The 21,371-nt window shown below is 43.3% G+C and overlaps 1 protein-coding gene across 1 annotated transcript; it reads right to left on the minus strand.

Moving 5' to 3' along the window:
- Positions 1-7,617: 7,617 nt before the first annotated feature.
- Positions 7,618-17,598, minus strand: LOC307243836 (glutamate decarboxylase 1; the record flags this gene model as incomplete). Its single annotated transcript, XM_080018798.1, has 16 exons — positions 7,618-7,791; positions 8,250-8,339; positions 8,709-8,816; positions 8,914-9,063; positions 9,204-9,282; positions 9,425-9,489; positions 9,590-9,706; positions 10,866-10,920; positions 11,047-11,126; positions 11,335-11,450; positions 11,566-11,678; positions 13,452-13,542; positions 13,626-13,868; positions 14,548-14,688; positions 15,869-15,931; positions 17,511-17,598. The coding sequence occupies 16 exons, from the start codon at positions 17,596-17,598 to the stop codon at positions 7,618-7,620; spliced, it is 1,773 nt and encodes a 590-aa protein (XP_079874924.1).
- Positions 17,599-21,371: the final 3,773 nt, after the last annotated feature.

Genomic DNA, 21,371 nt, shown 5'->3' on the forward strand with positions numbered 1-21,371 from the left:
GCTGTTGTTATAATTATTATTATTACGACCCTCTTTCTTTGCGTATAAGGGAGGCAACATAAAACACAAAGCTGGATGTGTTTGTTTTGGGTTTTTTTTGTTTTGTTTTTGTTTCTTTTTTTACCAAGAAATGACTCTTAGTTGTTGAGGTTAACTTATCTGAAATATATATGTTTTTAAAAGTAAGGACCGAAAGTGGCGTCTCAACAACAGTCTCTACTCTCACTCTGATAGCGTCTCAGTCCATAGCCGGGTTCGCTGGGTGGACCAGTCATTGTGGAGGATCCACAGTTTCCATTCGACCAGAGCATGGAGCTGCCTCTGATAACACCTGGAGACTGTTGTTGGGGTTGTGGTAGATACACACACAACACACACGGACAGACAGGCTCCTAGTGGCATGTAACATATTTGCTATTATTACAATTATAGTTATAATAATAATAATAATTATTATTATTATTATGATTATGATTATGATTATTATTATTGTAATTATTATTCGTTTTTTGATTCAGTTTTATTTCTCCCTACTTTATTTTGCAAAGCCTCCGGGATTTGCCCTGTTATAATTTCACGGCACTGTACTTGTATGACTGCATTTGACAAATAAGGAATCTTGAATCTTTCAAGAAAAAACATGACTGATTTATGATCATATATATATATATATATTACGTTCCAGCAGGGTTTTTTTTGCCAAAATTATTGTTGACCAGCTCAAAATAATTATAATACAAAAATATACGAAGTGATGTGCCGGTAAAGATATCTTTATCTAGATATGCCAATCACTGTAAGTGAAAACACCTCATTCCCACCATGCTCATTCAGAGTTAGTTATTTAAATCATATAATCACTGAAAGGTAAAAGGTTGGGGAGATAGGAAATAAGAGTGCTGCTATATGATGTGCTGATAAAGGATATCACCATCACTATCATAAAGAGAAGGCGCTCTGGAAGGAGATTAATGAATATGTAGTTGCATATCTGTGTTGTGCAGCAGGTCTTATCAAATAATTCAAAATAGATTTGTTCAGGACTGTGATTTTTCTCATCAATCACCCGGCTGTGCTGCCAGTCCATATTTCTGCTGTAGTGTTCACCTTGACATCTGTTTGGTCCAAGGTTGGTCTCTTCAGGTTGGTTCATAGTTTCACTACAGGAAACGATGGATAGAAGGTTTTCTTAATATATATTGTCACATGGGGTTCTGTGACTACGCCCTGGAAAATGTATTTCTTGATTAATATTTTCAGTTAGCGTTATAACATAATATTTCAAGACGGACAGACAGATGGACAGACGATGATAGATAGATAAATAGATAGATAGCTAGATAGCTAGATAGATAGATAGATAGATAGATAGATAAATAGATAGACAGACAGACAGACAGACAGACAGACAGACAGAGAGACAGACAGACAGATGGGGTTTTTTCCTGAGTCATTTAATATAGTATTTAAAATTGTATAGTTCATGATCTTTTTTTATCTATCTTTTTTTTTAATGGTTCAGTTAGAATTCTCATTTAGTTTTTCTCACTGAAAACAACTCTCTCTAAATGTTTTTTGTCTACTAGCCATATGCCTGCATTAAGTGAGGTGGAGAAGGGCCTCACATTGGTCCTGCCTGGGGCCTCCAAATCACTACGACCGCCCCTGCCCTTTATCTCAAGAAGGGGATCTTATATTATGTACATATATATATATTTATACAGTACTTTTCTGATAAAATAACCTCTCTCCAAAGTCCTTACAGTACCGAAGCGAAGAGTTATTATTTCCCAGAGTCCCACATTTATGCTGAAGGGAGTCGTGACAATCTGTCCTACCTCACGTGAAAAATAATATCCATAAAAAGCATAACAACACTGGACAACATATGGAACAAACAGGATGTTTGAAGGGTTTAGGGTAGTGCATTACAGTTATTAGTTAAGAGTCGCTATTCATTCCAAGAACACGATAAGAATCTGCATCCAGAACCAGTTACATCTAGCGCTGTGACTCTAATGGTCCGGTGCTCAAAAAAGAAAAACTCTAACAAGCAGCCTTTTAACTTAAACAAGTATCACATTAGCTTTTCACAACCCGGGCCTAAAGGATGGTCAATAATAGTCCCTTTTACAATTAATCACAGACATAAAAATTCGCTTTCCGGCAAGATTAATTAAGCTTTGAATCATGCGGTCAATGGAAGGAGGCTATTTAGGTAATCACGGGCAATTACAATTATACCTAAGGGCTAAGGAGGGCGGGGCCCTGGGTCCAGGACAATGAACATTTTTCGTAACAGGCAGAGGCCGAGAAGGAGAAAAGCGCGTCTGCTGGCTGGCTTGAAAAGAGAAATTAAGGACAAACAGCTTTAATAAACAGGCATCTTAAAATCATCGCATAAAAACAGAATATCCACATATAACTATAGATTGTGAAGCGGTTGTTAATTATTGAGTATAAGATATAGCACATCAATGCATGGCATGTGTTCAGAGTGGGGGCGTGGGAGGTGTGGGAGGTGTGGGAGGTGTGGGGCTGGGTTGGAAAGCTGCCCCCAGTCAATATCATCATCACCATTTCATTAGACTTTCCTCGCACAATGGGAGCATCAGTATCTATCAGGGAGCTAATGTGGCAGTGATTCCCAGGGGTAGGAGATAGATCTGGCACATCAGGAATCCAATGACTAGATTCGGGGATGTACGGCAGAGAGCAGAGACGCAGCTGAGAAGGGAGGAGAGGAGGGAGGGGAGGGGAGGGGAGGGATGGGAGGGATGGGAGGGATGGGAGGGAGGGAGAACTGTCAGAACAGAAAGATGCTTAAGTTAACAGAGGAGGCGAGGGAGAAGTAAGTCAGCTGAGAAGAGAGGAGAGGAGAGAGAGGAGGGAGGGAGAGGATGGAGAGGAGGGAGAAGAGGGAGAGGATGGGGAGGAGGGAGAGGATGGAGAGGAGGAAGGGGAGGGAGAGGAGGAAGAGGAGAGGGAAGAGGAAGAGGAGGGAGAGGAGGGAGAGAAGGGAGAGGAGGGAGAGGAGTAGGAGCAGGGAGGGAGAGAATGGAGAGGAGGAAGGAGAGGGAGAGGTGGAAGAGGAGAGGGAAGGGGAAGAGGAGGGAGAGGAGGGAGAGGAGGGAGAGGAGTAAGAGCAGGGAGGGAGAGAATGGAGAGGAGGAAGGGGAGGGAGAGGTGGAAGAGGAGAGGGAAGAGGAAGAGGAGGGAGAGGAGGGAGAGAAGGGAGAGGAGGAAGAGGAGTAAGAGCAGGGAGGGAGAGAATGGAGAGGAGGGAGGAGAGGGAGGGGAGGGGAGGAGAGAGAGGAAGGAGAGCAGAGAGAGAAGGGAGAAGAGGAGGAGGAAGAGAAGGGAGAGGAGGAAGAGAAGTGAGAGCAGGGAGGGAGAGGCGGGACAGGAAGAAGAGAAGTGAGAGCAGGGAGGGTGAGGAGGAAGAGGAGGGAGGGAGAGGAGGGAGAGGAGTGAGAGCAGGGAGGGTGAGGAGGAAGAGGAGGGAGGGAGAGGAGGGAGAGGAGTGAGAGCAGGGTGGGTGAGGAGTAAGAGGGGGGAGGGAGAGGAGGGAAGGGAAGAAGAGGAGTGAGAGCAGGGAGGGAGTGGAAAAAGAGGAGTGAGAGCAGGGAGGGAGTGGAAAAAGAGGAGTGAGAGCAGGGAGGGAGTGGAAAAAGAGGAGTGAGAGCAGGGAGGGAGTGGAAAAAGAGGAGTGAGAGCAGGGAGGGAGTGGAAAAAGAGGAGTGAGAGCAGGGAGGGAGTGGAAAAAGAGGTGTGAGAGTAGGGAGGGCAAGGAGGGAGAGTAGGGAGAGGAAGAAAAGGAGTGAGAGCAGAGAGGGAGAGGAGGGAGGGAGAGGAGGGAGAGGAGAGAGAAGAGGGAGATTAGGAAGAGCAGAGAGAGAAGCAAGGGAGAGAAGGAAGAGGAGGGAAAGGAGGAAGAGGAGTGAGAGCAGGGAGGGAGAGGAGCGATAGGAGGGATGGAGAGGAGGGAGAGGAGGGAGGGGGAGGAGGAGTAAAAGGAGGAAGATGAGGAAGAGGAGGGAGAGGAGGAAGAGGGGTGAGAGCAGGGAGGGAGGGAGAGAAGGAAGAGGAGGGAGAGGGTGAGGGCAGGGAGGGTGAGGAGGGAGAGGAGGGAGAGGAGGAAGAGCAGGGAGGGAGAGGAGCGAGAGGAAGAGGAGGGTGAGGATGGAGGGAGAACTGTGGAAACAGAAAGATATGGGGAGGAGCGTATGAGAGCACGGAGGGCAGGGCCTCTTGTTTATCATGTTTTACTACGCATATAGAAAGAAAATAGGGCATTATTATGGGATAATTTATTATCAAAGTAAAGAAAAACAGCTAACGATGTGCGTGTGGAAGGTGTTTGCAGCTTGAAGCGTTTGCAGATCGCTGCAGAGACAGAGTATTTCACAGTCTGAGACGACGCTTCCCCAAAGAACTAGACTGCAGCCTGATAATGCTTTCAATTAGACTGGATGAGCTTATTATATGTTGATGACAGCGCTGCAGCCCAAGAAGCACAATTTTATGTAGGTTTTAAGATATTGGATGCAAAGTATTACTCATGGCTCAAGACATGAACTTATATATATATATATATATATATATATATATATATATATATATATATATATATTTATATATATATATGTGAGTAGGCCTGTGTATTCTCTGTGCAGCTTCTCAAGTCATTCAACCGAATCCTCAGCCACTAGACTGTGACAGGGGGAGGGCTACTGCCATCAGCATTCAATTATCCTCGGATTCTTTAACACCTGCCACCAAATGAGCTATTTAATGATGATTCGGCACCATCATCAGCATCCCTGTGATAACATCATCCTCACTTTCGGAGCAGGACAACACGTCACTTTAGTCCATTGTTCCGACGGCCCATTATTCCGAAACCCCAATAGCCCGAAAAAATTGTCGGGTTTGAGATGGTTAAGTTGAGGTGTGAGGTTAGAGATGGTTAGGGTTAGGGTTAGGCTGAGGCTGTAGCCGGGGTTATAAATTCCACGACTCCATTATGACGGGCGCTTCTCTTCCCGAGCCTCCCTTTCCAGGAACTTTACAAAGCAGCCGGTGGCATCGGGGCTGTAATGATCGCGGCGCTCAAGCATGAAACCAAGACACGGTGTCTGGCGGAGGATGGGAGGAGAGCCGCGGAAACGGCCCCGGCTGCGTCGGAATAAAATGCAGCCAAGCAGAGCCTCGAAATTGGCTCCCTGGATGTATTTATTTATTTATTTATTTTGGGAAGAGAGCACAGTCTAATGCCTTTTATGATAAATATCTTAAAAGTGTGAGTAATGAGAGGAGGATTAGGAGGAGAGATGGTGGTGGTGGTGGTGGTGGCAGACAATAGTACGTCCCCGGAGGGTGATTTGTCTGCGGAACGGTTGGAGACCAGTCAGGTAGACGGAGTAGGTTAGGACAAGTCAGCCGTAGAAAGACACACACTCACTCACACTCTGACGGAGCTAATTCCATGATCTACTGCGTCCGCGGGGAGTATTTCACGTTAGAAATCTTTTTCATCATCCCTTCTCCACAGACTTCAATTGCTTGGAGGATATGTGCAGCTTGGGTATATTAGACAAGAGAAAGGTCAACAAAAGTCAGCGTTTATTCACTCCTTCTCTTTTAATATTTCCACCACAGTGAGACACCGGACGGGGTCTCGCAGTGACTCAGGACGATGGAAGAAAACAGAAGGTAAAGTCAGATGTGGTGACTACGCGTAAAGAACGATCTGATGTCATCCGAAAATGATGCGACAGGAATAAAACACAAACAGAGGGGAACGTGAACCTAGAAATTGGGTAAATGGACGACAGAACGAATTGTCAAATCAACAAGGCCTTAAAAACGTGTTCTAGAGTGCGGAACGACAGCTTGCTGCGGCAGATTCTGCAGATGAACATTTGCTGAGTTTCAAACAAGGGGCGATGGCACAAACACAAATGGCACCAATTTTCGAATGTTAATGTCTTTATTTGTGCTGTTAATACAACAGGAGTACCGTGAGATTAAAGTGCTTCCGTGGAATTTCTTTCGGGAATGTGCAATTGTTAAAAATAAATAAATAAACAGACAAACAAACAAACAAATAAACAAACAAACACACAAATAAACAAATAAATAAATTAAATTAAATTAAATTCCCATCACAGCAACAAACACTGTGCGATATTGTACAGTTCAAGCAGGAGTGCTCCACAACAAATAATAAACTCCTCAGAAATAATGCCATTTCTCAAGGAAGTGTGCATATACTGGATGCATAAGGAGCAAACAAATCTTTAGAATTTGCATACATGATTCTTAGGTTTGAATAGACCGTTTAAATACTGAAGGAAATAAAACCTTGAAGCTCAGATAATGCCAGCAGTTTAAAATACATTATATCTATGGTACAGACAATCATACGTCCGTAGGGGGAACGCCGCCCCAGGTCATTGTTAAGCATTGTGCTTATTTTTTTAATTTTTTTTAATTTTTTTTTTTTCATCATTACCAAAGCTCTAGCAGCAGCACGGCTGGACGCTACGACATTCACTCATTATCCACAACGATGTCGCACACTTACACAACATAGATTGCACTAAGGTTAAGGGCGGTGAGTAAAATAGAAATCACTTAATCTAGCCATAGCTTATGGTTAGAGCCAGGAACATATACACAGTTGTAACTATAGCCTTCTTTGGTTCACAAATACACAAAAAGGACCTATACCGTATATCATTTAAAACACTCGTGTTGTTGTTTTTTTTTTATATAAATGAGGAGACGTTAAAAATGGATCTATTGAACAACCAATTCCCACTTATAAGCCAAAGGTTCAATCTTACGTTCTATCTGCTTGACTTAATGTATTGTTCATAGTAAAACTAGGACAGATTTGTCACAAAAGCAATGTAACAGGACTATACACGGTCTAGACAAAAGATTATCGACTCTAAAAACATAGTGATTACACTTCCTGTTACAATGACTGTGCTCTACATTCCCTCCCTCTGGAGGTTGTATACTATATTTATTTAGGAACAGCTAGGGGTACAATATGCATCTGGCTTGGTAATCACATAGACAACACACAGCACCAACAGTCAGTACATTATATCATATATATATATATACTGCATATACTGTATGTTACATTAATACTGTGTAGGTCGACACCAAAAACTTTGCTACTTTGCACTGAGCAAAACATCATTTGATTTTAATGTACTTTTCAAATGCTGACCTTTTAAGACTGTGCTGTACAACAGTAAAACCTTTATGTCCACTGCTAAAAGAATCACTCAAGTACTCGCTTTTTTTACTCACTTTTCCCCCACCCCCGTTTTTCTCACTATTGCATATTTTTTTATTAAGGGAGGAGACAATATTTCAGCCATCTTGAATCCCTTTGGTCTGTTTCACTGAAAGTGTTTTATTTTCCCTTTAAAAAAATAGCAAGAACAGCAAGAATGCCCGTGTGCTGGCAGACTCTGGCAGGATTCTTTTTCCAGGTTCCGACGTGTTGTGTCGCGTTTACCCCCGAGAGTGTGAAATAATGGGACGCAAACCTTTCATCTATGGATTAGCCGCTGATAAATACAGGACGGGCGTTTACAAATCATTGCCCAGTCGCTCAATCTCATCGATCAGGAAGTCGATATCAGACCTGGTGGCGGCACTGTTGGAGATGACCATGCGGAAAAAGTTGACCTTGTTTCCCTGTGGCTGGTAGCCCACCATGGTGGTCCCGCACTCCATCATCATGGCCTTGATCTTTGGGGCCACCTGTGTTTACGGAGGGAGGAAATAGATCACCAAAAACACCTAAAACAAGGATCATCAGCATCACTCCATTTACATCTGAACCACATCAGGTCTGGAGCCAGAAAGTGAGAAATGGAGGGTATTTTGTATCCAAACGCGAAACATTTTACTGGGTGTCTCCACGTCCTGATGTTACAGGGTCATTATGAGTCTTTTTTTTTTTCTTTTTTTACTGTAAATGTCGTGGAAAATTCACCTTATCATGGAGATTTCTGCAGAAAACACCCCATAAGGCAGTCATTATGAGCACAATGTACCCTGAAAGGTCACATTTGAATTGAAATCTGCTGGGTTTTTTTTTTTTTTTTTTTTTTGCCTACACGCTGAATCATGGTCATCATCATCATCATCAGCTCAATCATCATCATCATCATCATCATGTTTTGAACATGATGATGATGATGACAAAGAGTCAGTACCTTGTGCAGCCTCTCCCGCCTCTCGTTGCCGTCCGGCACGCCACGGAGGCTCGGTGGAATGTACCAGAAGCACACATTGGTGTGCTGCGGCTGTCGGACAGAAACGGAGACTCAAACTCATTACCACAATCGCTTTTTTATCGCCATTCCAAACTTCTGCGTCAACATCCGAGCAATGTGCTAAATTCTCAACATGTTGTAAAATGGGCTGTTAAACACGCACACAAAAAAAAGTAAGCACAATTAGTCTATCAGTCTAATTAGTCTACAATTAGGTGTCCTTCTCTGCAGAGTATTCTAAGTCTGACTTTGGCTCCGACAACCATTAGAACTGTGATGTCGGCAAAACAGTCTACGCCGCAGCAGGCTCAGTAGAATACCTCAGCTGAGGAGCTCTGGCCTTATGGTTGAATTGAAACACGGCGAACATCTGCAGAAGAAGGGGAGCATTAATCTCACCTCTCCTTGAAACACCATCTCGTAGCCCTCTCGGTTCCTGATTTTATTGTAGAGATACGCAGACAGATCCAGGCATTTGTCGATATGCTGTTCAAACCCTACGGTTCCCTAAGAGAGGTGGAGAGGTTTTTGGAAAAAGCATTGAGAACTGGGAATGTCAACCGGTCAAAGGTTATTATGGTCAACGCAGCCGATGGACCCACACCTTTGCCTTCCACATGAGCCAAAACTTGAAGATGTCGACGTGGCGTCCGCACTGGATGGCCTTGTCGCCTGTGTCGTACGTGACGTCGTACTGTTTGTCGGGCTGGAACAGGTAGCCGGCGCACATGGAGTTGCAGCCCTGCAAAACGCCCTGCGATGGACCAAATATGCAGAAAAAAGAGACTTCCATGGGAGCGACCGGTTGCATCCGTGTGTGTGTGTGTGTGTGTGTGTGTGTGTGTGTGTGTGTGTGTGTGTGTGAGCCGAACACACGGACGATAACAGTCGTACCTTCTCCCTGACCAGGATGGCAGAGCACTGCAGCGGGACTCCCATCATCTTATGAGGGTTCCAGGTGACGGAGTTGGCCCTGCGTGGATATTTAAAACAGTCAGCACGCTGCAGGGGATGGGCTGGGGGTGGTAACCCAGGGGGCGGAGCCTGATATAAGAAAAGGCCATGTGTACGTCGCTGACCGGCCGCAACAGCCTTCAACCGGGCTGTTGTTTTACCTCTCGATTCCGCTCAATTTATGCCTGTGCTTCCTGGACATCAGCAGACCGCCGCCCCACGCACCCTGGAGGGTTTATAGTCTTTAGAACAATGACATGGATAACGACGCCGACAATGATTGACGGCGACGGTCCAAACTCAAGACGGCCCTTTCGTTTCCTTACGTCCACGTGGAGCCACATGTTGTATTTCTCACAGATGTCTGCGATGTCGTTGATGGGGTCGAAGGCCCCGTAGACGGTGGAGCCGCCGGTGGCGTTCACAAACATCGGGACGTAGCCCTGGGTGACGAGAGACAGAGAGGGGGAGAGAGAGAGAGAGAGAGAGAGAGAGGCTGTTACCATTCCAGGCCGAAATCGTCCGACGTCAAAGACACGTCTCTCAGACAATTCGCTGTTGGGCGATGCAGCCGCTTTCCGAGCGGCGCTCAGTGTCGGGTACGTCCGATCAGTTTATGCCTCGGGAGGATTTGTTTTGGAGTCTTGTGCTTCAGAGGAAGAGGGTCCGGCATCACATTGGAGCGGACAGAAGCATTAACCTTATGGAGATAACCTCGGTGCTGTTCTCCAGCACACTGCTGCTGCTTATTCCACAAGTTGCTCTCTGTGTACTGCCAACACTGTATCCTGTATGTAAGGTTTCACTTTCCGTAGCTACTACTACTACTGCTACTACTACTAATACTGCTACTACCACTACTACGACTATTACTACTACTGCTGCTACGACTGCTACTACTACTACTGCTGCAACTACTACTACTTCTACTACTCCTACTACTGCTACTATTACTACTACTACTGCGACTTCTACTACAACTACTACTACAACTACTACTACTGCTACTGCTACTACTACTACTACTACTACTGCTACTACTACTATTACTGCTACAATAAATATATAGATAAATAAGTAAATAAATAGTTAGATAGACAAATAAATAATTTAAAAAGCAAGCACATAAGTAAGTAAGTAAGCAAATAAATAGATAGATAGACAGTCGGACATTACATTTAGCAGACGCTTTTATCCAAAGCGACTTACAATTATTCAAACACCGACGGACACAGCCGTCAGGAGCAATGAGGGGTTAAGTGTCTTGCTCAAGGACACTACAGCATGCTAGCAGGAGGAGCCTGGGATCAAACCAGCAACCTTTAGATTACTAGACGACCAGCTCTACCTCCTGAGCTACCGTCCCCTTAGTCCAGACAGACAGACAGACACACAGACAGACAGACAGACAGACAGACAGACAGACAGACAGACAGACAGACAGACAGACAGACAGATAGATAGATAGATAGATAGATAGATAAACAAATGGATGAATAAATAAACAAATGGATGAATAAAAAAACAAATAAACAAACAAACAAATAAATAAATAAATAAATATAGCGATAAATATAAATCATAACAATTAAAAAAGATCACCTTCTGCTTGGCTGCTATGACCTTGGCTTCCAAATCAGCTGGAATGACTCTCCCTCTACAGAGTGAATTGACATGGTAATTCAAAGAGCCATTTGAATCTAATAAATAGTACGTTATGTGCATTATTATTATTATTATTATTATAATGTATGAGTTATGTGCATACTGCTTTTGTACAAACCTCTCGTCGGTGCTCAGAAGGATCAGATTCTCAGTTCCAAAACCCAGGGCTGCACTGGCCTTTTTGATGGAGTAGTGACTCTGCAGGGACGATGGTTTGTTAGTTGCAATGGTTTTGTTTTGTTTGAGTTTAAAGTCACTCCTGACACAGTAATTCCTATTTGATGGAGGTACTCGTCGTTGTAGCAGCAGATTGTATGTGGACACAATGCGGGTCCATCTGGATACTGGCCGGATAGATGCCAGGTCTAAACAAGGTCTATAAACATGAACATTTTAAATGTCTTACATGTTCTGAGGTGAAGAGGACCAGCCTGGGGGCGGCAGCCATGCCTTTGGTCTTGACCTCAGGAAAGTACTTGTATCTTGCAATCATCACACTGTACATGTTGGATATTGCGCCTCCTGAAGAAATCGGATGGAGTCGCTCATTAGGCACAATACAGGTATTGTGAGTTAACACAGTTATGCAGATTATGGAAACAAATCAATCCCCAAATCAGCAATTCCAAATCCCTACCTGGGGAAAATATCCCATCTCCGTCACCACCCGGCCAGCCGACAATCTCTCTCATCTTTTTCAGAGTCAGCTGCTCCATGAGCACAAACACAGGAGCAATCTCATAGGTAAACCTGGTAAAAACAGCAGGCCAAAATATGACTTTTTATGAATAGCAATGCATATAAACAGTATTGTATATAGTGCTAGTTTTTTTTTCTTATGTGACATTTCTCTGTAATTTTCATTTGCAGTTTAGTGATTCTGCTCTTTTATTATTTTTATAGTATAAAAGATATTAGTGTTCTCATTGGCATATAGTTATTTTATGATTTTTTAAATTTTATTTTACAGTAAAATAAAAAACTGCAAAAATCATCTCACCTGAAGCAAAGTAGAATAACCTAAGAATTACAGCAAATTATGTTTTCATAACAATATTCCTATTCTAATAATTCAATAACTGTCTTTGTCTTTGGGTAATCCAAGTCAGTAATTAATGTATAATTTGAGCACTTTACATATTCCCCACAGCATTGTTTTCTAATGCATTCACAATCACAATCTTGTAAAGGAAATGTGTAACATCACAAGTTCTCAGATGCCCCAAAACAAATTTCATTGCAGTCATTCAGGTGAGGTGGGGACGATCTAATTGTGATTTTGTGTAAGCGGCAGATATGATTGTCAACTTATTAACGTCAATCAGGAGCCACCGGGGGTAATTTGTGTTGATGGAGCAATTAATAAATGCTAATCACAAAAACGTAAGCAACCTCCAGCCCTAGGTTCAAGTCATCAGTGCCGACATCCATACTGTAATGAATTTCTCTAGAAATGCTTCTTATCTGTTCTAGGCATTTTGGGTAACAGAGGACATATAACTTCAAAGCAGATAGATTCTGGCACAATATTATTTGAATTGATTATGAGGATTGATAGCAAGTTTAAATAGTCTCATGGGGAATGTATTGCCAACCTTCAGCAGTGCTATGTTATGTTGTGTTGATATGTTTCATTCTGTGTCCTAATGGAGATTTTGAACACACAGGTCACATCTGCACACAATGGTTAAAAGTTATGCATAACCATTTGGATGATGAAAATGTAATGGGAATATTTTCATTCACATACTCCGTCCTCCCAGTTAAATGGTGCAAAAGAATACCAATGGGCCAGACCCATGAGTTGGTCCGGCATAGATTGTTAAGCAGCTTTTATGGGGTTTTATGTGCATGGCAGGCACAGCCAGGAACCTGATAGAACAGATTGTTCAAGGCTGCAGCCGTACATTACTTTTTTTTTTTTTATCTCAGCAGTTGATTGTTCAAGACAAGGCCCAGATCTTTTGAGGAGGCTGACATCATCTTTACTGTAGAAAACAAATAGGCCCATTGAATTCCTATGATGGTTATTCCCACTGGGTCCATTTTATCTCCATGGAGTTACTTTTCTGCTCATGGGATTGTTACCAAGCTGGAACTAGTACAACATTAAACATAACAATAATCAATATGCAATTTGGCGTGCCTGCAGGCCACTATTATCTGCCAAACCAGTAATGATAATATTGGAAAATGTATCAGGGAATCTATTTCGTTTTGCTGTGTATTTGCTGTGTAAGTCCTTAATTATGTAACTATCAGGGATCTGATCGACTCAAAATACCAATATTCTGGGGCTATTTAGACAAATGAAAAATAAGATCATCTAGGCATCTCACTAGACTCTTATAAACAGAATGCATCCTCAGTCTGGTGTCTCTAATTGTTTTTAAAGTTATTTTATTAATCTGACTCCATTTTGTCCTGTTTAAAATTGAAGAGCTGACTACTTTTTTATAGCAGTTTCAAAAAGTGTTAATTGGAAAGAAGTGTTACCCCTCTACATAACCGTAAAGCACTCACATGTTCGTGTTGGCTGTGGATGTCAGCCATTCACCTGCCAACCCAATAATGTCCAGTCCAGTGGACAGCTGGTTAAAGAACCTGGGGTGACCTGCGAGGACAACCGCGCAGATGTTAAAAACACCACCGACACATTTTTGAGGTTCCCATTGTTCCACCGGCCTCTGTTCTCACCCGTTCTGACCCCATACTTCAGGGTGTCCCTGCAGTCCACCAGGATCTGCTCCAGGGACTCGGGCTGGTCGGAGAGCTCCAGGTTGAAGCCCTCCATGCCCTCCAGCAGCTGGTGGGGGTGGTGGAAGTCCAGGACCTTCGTGGACCGGTCAAAGGTCTTCCGAACGTAGTTTGTGAGTATGTCGAAAATTTCCAGCAAGAACTGCATGGTTTGTTCCTCCCCATTTTTGGCAGGTAATAAATCTATGGTGCAAAAGGAAATTGGCTTTGTTACTCATTGTGCTGTATTTGCATTTGCAACAGTGGTGTGATTAAGATCCAGTATTGCCTTTCCATTGATTTCCTTATAACATGTGACATTGATTCCTTAGGGGGCCCTATTCCACATTGTTCCAAATGCTTAATTGCACCACAATTGGTAATCACACAGGCCTACAGGAAACCTCATCGGTCTAATTCATTCCACAGAAAACAAAAAGGTTGCAGGACCACAATTAATTTCAACAAAACGTCACACAACAATTCTAGAACAAATGGCTATGGTTTCTGTTTTCAACAAGACATGTATTCATTAAACACTGTGGACCAAGGCCAAATCTGCTGCTATTTGTTACCATATGTTGTTTTTTTGGAGGTCTTACTGTGAACCATACACGAAAGGTTTGAACCTCAATTATTGCTGGTTTTTCTTCCTTGGCAAATATAGGTATGATTAAATGTACTCTCCTTTTAAACAGAGTAATAACAGGCCGATGACAAACAAATCACCAAATTAGTTTAAAAAGTGGGAATCTTCTTATTTCCAATAAATGCGCGAATTTATTTGGAAATATATATATATATATATTTTTTTTTTTTCTTAATCTATCAAAAAAAGAGTAATAACAACAGCAACTCGGATGAAATGCTCTGTTCATCCTACCTCTTGCAAACAGGTTGGAGAAGTCCGTCTCGGTGCGTCTGAACCGGGGCCCCCTGTCGCTGTTGTCACAGGATCCTCGCTCCTTGAAGGAACTCCCGCTGCTGCTTTTCTCCTCCAGGTTGTTGTTCTTCTGCAGAAATCCTAGACGCTCACAGGACGGAGGGGATTCAACGGAGTCGTGGCAACGCCCGTACATGTCGACGGCACAGCTTCCCAGGCCGCCGACGCCGATGTGCAACGATAATAATTCTGTTAACAGTGATATTTTATCCCTCCACTGTCCCCGGAGCGAGCGCTGCTTGTTGCTGCACTATAATAAAACGTCCATGATCCCGTCCGGAGAATCCTATTTATGGGAGGGAAGAGTTGGCAGGAGGCAGAGCCAGGTGACATCAGCACTAAACTTCAAGCTGGCAAAAAAAAAAAAGAAATAGCTGTTGTGTGGTAGTAAATTCTTATTCCACAACAGTGGGCAGGGGCGGACAGATAAAGCCTAGAGGAAGATTTAACAGTTTGAGTGGAAAGTGGACGTTGATTAATGTGAATCACGTCAATACTCTTTTTTTTTCTTTGTGTGTGTGTGTGTGTGTGTGTGTGTGTGTGTACGTGTGTGTGTGTGTGTGTGTGTTAAAGGCTCACTGTGGAAGTGTGTGTCATTGACGTTTTTTAGTTCGTTTTTTTTTTGGGGGGGGGGGGGGGGGGGGGCAGCCTCATCAGCGTTTCTTGAAATCATTTTCAATAAACGAGGACCCTCCCTCACCTCTCCCCACCTCAGTATTTGAGATGGCAATTTCAGCATAAGGACTTGACATCGGGGTTAATTGATTCAAACCTGGCTAATAGCTGATTATTAAATAGCCGTAAAAGCAGATTGCAATTAACACTTTTTTATGACTTTTTTTCCCAATGCAATTTAATATCCAAATTCTAAGAAAAAAACGCGTCTTCCCAAATGCATTCAGATGCTTTCAGTGCGTGTCGGACACAAATAAAAACGTTTATATGTAGTGTCGGTGTTGTTTTACTTTATGAAATTGTTTATCGCTTGAAGTGTGCTACATGTTAATTTACAATATATATATATATATAAAGAGAGATATTATTTCGTCAAATCCCAACGCTGCTAATCCGCCCCTCCAGTTCAAATGGCCTATAACTAAGCACAATATTCATAAATGTTTAGATGGCCTAACGGTAGCTCACACTTGAAACGGATAATCCAGCATTGTATTTAGTTTCCATGAAATTCAAAATCACATTCTGAACAATCTGAGCAAGAAAAATAAATCCGGCGTGGTGCATAACAAAAAGCCAAACCTACCACATATCTTCATGCCCAGCTTCCTGGTGCAGCCGTGGGCCACTCCACACCACGCGTCGTAGCCTTGAATGGTTCGGAGAAGTCGGTCAGAGCGGGACGCGCCCCCCGATTCAACAGGGACTAACGCGCTTGTTTCCGCGTTCCTAACGCGGCGCCCCCGCATCCCGGCGTCTGGACGCGGTGCTCGCGGACGCCGCTTGTGCGCCGGCGTCCACGGGCGGCGGGTGAAGACCGAGCGTTAATCACCCCGCCCTTCGGATTTATTGCCCTAATTGAGCGGAGGGACGGCGGTTAAAACGCAGGCGCCGGGAGACAGGGGCCGGCTGCGGCGACAGATAAAGAACCGGTGCGTTATCAAGGGCTTGCAGCCGTCACACGGCGGAGGGGAAAGTCTCAAAAGGTACAATTTGGTGGAGGGTTTGGTTGGGGTTGCGGGGGGGGAACCTCCACCCCACCCCCCCCCCCGCAACCCCACACACACACACACACACACACACACACACACACACTCCAATTTAACCCTTGCTTTGGATCATTAGATCACATCACATCATTAAACCTCCTCCTCAGCTCATTGGAGGCGCAGCCCACTTAAACCCCTTTCATTTCAATCCATGTCGGTTAGATGGACAAGAAAAATTCAATGGAAAAAATAAACACTTTTTTTTGTGGGGGGGGGGGGGATTGGATTGTTTCTTCAGCTGCCACTGGGCCCCATCGCTCTGAGCGTTTCCCTGCGTCAGGCCTCACGTCGTTTCGACGTCGTGCGTTTTCATCAAATGCTTTGTTATTTATTATTATTATTATTATTATTATTATTAATAATATTATGATTATTATTATTATTATTTTAAGTTTGATCACATTCATAAAATACATGCACGCGCAATTTTTGCGGGGAATATGCGGGTCTATGAAACATCCTTTTACAGCTATTACAATGAATTAGGAAATGTATGCATGTATTTGAAGGTTCAGACCCGTGAAACAGTATGAACGCACCGTGGTCCTCCTCCCTTCGGTGGACGTCACAATGATGTCATTCCCATTGTGACAGCTGCACAAAGCCAATTATCAGGCGCGATTAAAGGGGATTTTTATTCCAAAATTGTGAAACACAAAACAAGATGTGGTAAATCAAAAATAATGATAAAAAAACAAAACAATAATGGCTGTGGTATCCTACCTCTGAGGAGGAAGAAGAAGAAGAAGAAGATGATAATAATAATAATAATAATAATACAATAAATCACACATACAATAAAACGACAACTAATAAGAATACAATAAATAATACAATAAATAATGCATAAATAATAATAATAATAATAATAATGATAATGATAATGATAATAATAATAATAAAATTATCCGATCTTAAAAATAATTAATTGATGGACATCATGCCGCAAGGCTGATACCCTCAGCTCAGTGCTGCTAGAACACATCATCTCTGACACGGCCGTCCATCATGATGCGGGAGGTCCGTTGCGCATTTCCAATAGCACCGTTTTTTTATTTTTTCATTTTGTATTTATTTCTTTATATTATATTGCTCTCCGACGCAAATGATTAATGCTTTCATCCACGGAGTAAACAGCACAGGTAAAATTGCATTTTTTATCAGGGATGAAGGACCTACTTGAGCCCGGTGGTCGTAAATGTGTCGAGGTGGGATCCGGATCGCAGCCGGAGGAGGTGGAGGAGGAGGAGGGTGCAGACGCCGCCATCACCCCCTGAGACCCTGCAAAACTCCCTACTTTAGAGTCACTTTTTTTGGGAGATATCTTACATTATTCAAGGTGGAAAAGAAAAAAAAAAAAAGTCTAATCCGTAGGCATTCTGAGTTATTTGAGGTGCATTTCATCCATGGTGGTGAAGCCCTGCGCCCTATACTGTGGATAGAGACGTTCAACTAAACCACACGCCGTGGGCGGTGATGGCACAACCAGGTTTCAAGTCTAAATTTAACCATCCGACTGTAGATCAGCCAAACACACAGGCAGCTTGAATAATATATCATGGAATAATGCACATTACAGATAATAAACAATTCAGCTTGAGAATTGAAATGCAGCCCCTGTGGCAGCAACACATTCCTCTCATCCCATGAGCCTGGTCAGTGTGGGTGATGGATAATCGGACATGGCTGTAACTGGCTCTGGATCCATAGAGACTGGTGTCCAACACATCAGCAGCTCTCACCGAGGGATAGAACATGTAGAATCATCACTTCACATTTGGAAATTTACACTGTTGTGAGAAGATGAACACAGCACTAAACCTGTCAATAGTTGAGGGTATTCCACTCCAGAAGATTGACGATGGGTGTCTTTTGTGTTAACGGGGTTATGGGGACAACAAAGAGCAATTCGGGGAGATTTTAAATGATGATTGACCGTGAAGCGGGTCAATGTCACGGACGAAAGACGCGCCGCAACCCCGCGCACCAGCATATTTACAGGTTAATTGTTTACAGCAGACGCAGCACTGAGTGATCATCTTCAAGATCTGCTCGGGTGCATGTGTGCACGGCAGATACCGTGCATCCAAGACACCCGATTAAAGATTTTGGAATATAATGGGGGAAAAAAAAGAGACTAAGCAAATCTTATAACACCTGTTAGAGCATCTCCAATAACAACCCCAGTCCCCTCCTAACAAATAAAGCTGATAGTTTCCAGAGTTAACACATACATCCCATAAAGCCTCTTACCTGTCAGGGTTAGTCCAGGTGAACAGGTGCAGAAACGGGATGAAAAATTAAAAAAAAAAAAAAAAGCCAATTGAAGAGCTGCAGGAGGAGAGATTCCAGGACAAAAAGAAACCGTTTGGAGCGTCAGATCTCTGCTGTAATCCACGCAAGGTGACCCCCCCCCACCCCCCGCACCCACCCGCCCGCCCGCCCACCCACCCTCCCACCCTTTTCTTTTTTTTTTTTCGTTTTGTTGTGTCCAAATAGGTGCGGGGTCGGTGGTGTTTGAAGCCTTATTTATTGTCACCGGAGCCACGCGAAAGCCCTTCCCCGTGTGGCTGCACGGTGCCGCGGACCCGCCTCGTCCTCCCAGTTTGCCCGCTTTGTGACTTTTCCCAAGTGTCGAGGGTCCCTGGGTTTTATACCTCCGGTGATCTGGACCCCGGTCACGAACGCGGACCTGAAGTTTGATGCCATGAGCAACACAGTGGGTGAAGGAGAGAGGGAGGGGGGATGTGGGGGAGGTGGCGGCTTATTCAGGTGAATTAAGAGACAAGAAAAGTCTGCATTTAAAATGTCGTTTATTTCCGTCTCGGATATCGGGGAGCTGGTTTTGGGATCAGCGGTTAATACCACAAAATACACTCGCCGTTGTCCGTTTATGAAGGTGATCTTTCGTTCCATTCATTTCAAGAGGAGTGGGAATGGAAATGTACAGAGAATTGGGGTGGGGGAAAAACAGATCCACAAGGTGGCAGTGAGGACCCACAAATGACTTCTGGGTAAATGGGCCATCCTTGAAATTCATGGAGGAAGGAAGCTATTATAAACCGACCTATTAATTAGGAAAGGTGTAATAATAACAAGGGTGTTGGGTTGCCGAGGAATCAGGAGCCAAGCAGAGAATGTGCATTTGGTGCTCATTCGCAAGCTTCGGCATTACAGGTTCGACTCGTCTTTCCATGTTAACACTCATCATAAGTGTCCGGTCATCGATCACACTCCAAACCATGACACAAACAGGCCTGTGTCAGGGGTGGGACATCCGGCCTCGGAAAGTAAAATTCCAGGAATTTGCATGAACCGTGTCCTAATTGGGTCAGTTGTGCCAATTAGAACACGTACTACCCAGAGGTCAACCAAATGAAAGCAGGTGGATCGGTGCATGGCTGGAGCAAAAGCATGGATGGGATCTAACTTTCTGAACCTGGGATTTCCCACCTCCTGTGTTTTTGTTTTGGGTTTTTTTGTTGTTTTTTTTCAGCACTGGACAGCTCCCAAAAATGACCTCCATTCCCTCTAACGTCACTGGTGCAGAGGTTCTGCCTTGTCTCTGAAATTCTCAGACACCAGACTGCAGCTGATATACTGTCGGTGAAACTGAAATTGCCTTTTGATTTCTCAAGACAGCCAACGTGTAGACGAACATAAAATGACTCAATTCAGTGGAGACAAATTGAAGACAATACGAGAGTTATTTTGCTGGTGTTTCTGATGTTGAAGAGTCAATATTTCTCAAAAAAACAAAAGATGGATAGAGTGTTTCAGGTAGTGGCCATATTAATCTCCACAAGATGGAGCATAACACAAAGCAGAAGGGTAGTTAGAGCCAGAGCTTGCACAATTTCCTCTTGTGGTTGGTTCCGTGCCTCAGAACTGATCCGATTGAAATGTTTTTTAGACCATCATCCAAAATCCAAGGGTTGTACTGTCCAAAAAAAGTGGCTTTTGCTTTTACGCTACCACTGAAGTACCATTAGAATTTCCCTGCGGTAACTGGAAGGTGTCTATTTTACTGGGTGGCTGGAAAAAATGTAAAGATTGAAGGTAAACTCGAAAAAGAATGAATGACCGACTGCTCTTGTGAGAATATCGTTCTGAAGCAGCAGCTGTCAGTGAAGCTCACCAAGCTGTCAGCGGGCGGCCCAGTGTCAACCCCCTCGTCCCACTGCTTGTGAACTATTCACCAAGTTATAGGCTTGAACAAACTTAACTTTACAACCAGACTAACTGTTAGATGGCAGGGGTTTTGTTTAGTGACGAATAGTCGAATAATTCGAGCAATTTACCCACATATGGAGAGAAATAAGAGATACAAGAGGAACAGATAGATGACTGAGGAAGAATTGCAAGACTGCGAAAACCCCAATTATTTTACAGGCAAACAGATTAGATAAAATAAAAAAAAACAGTCTGCAGCAGACAGTCATTAAAAGATGAAAATCACTTAATGCATTCAAAAAGTTCCAACACAGTTACCATCTAGAGCAGTTACCATCAGGGGGGGCATGGCAACAGCACTTTGATTTTGGTTATTGTGAAGCAGTCTTTTCCAAAGGTAATGGAATCCTATTTATCTTTTATGTTATCGTATGCAGTACTGTGACCTGCTTTTGTTACAAATGGACTTTATGGGATGATAAGGTAAAAGCAAAGTATACACTGGGTGGATCCATTTTTCCATCAACCCCCATTCAGGAAGTACGATTTTCTCTTGGTTTAGTTTTGCTTTGTAGTAGAAAAAAAAACGATGATGTCTATCCTTCTATGCTATTTACTGCATACATAAAGTCCTAAATGGACCAACAGAAGCACCCAGACCCCACTTTGTGAACTGTGTGGCAGTGGGTTTAAGCAATTGTATCGCATTCATTGATACAACAGAGGTTGTTCGGACCACAACCTCAAATACCAATGTGGATTAAAATACATACATACACCATTTAAAAGCGACGGAAAATAGCAATTAGCAAACACCTGATAATAGCTTTATTCACATTTTCAGTATTGTGAGATCATGACCCATAA

The sequence above is a fragment of the Zeus faber genome (assembly GCF_960531495.2).
Source record: "Zeus faber genome assembly, chromosome: 18".
Classification (NCBI taxonomy): domain Eukaryota; kingdom Metazoa; phylum Chordata; class Actinopteri; order Zeiformes; family Zeidae; genus Zeus; species Zeus faber.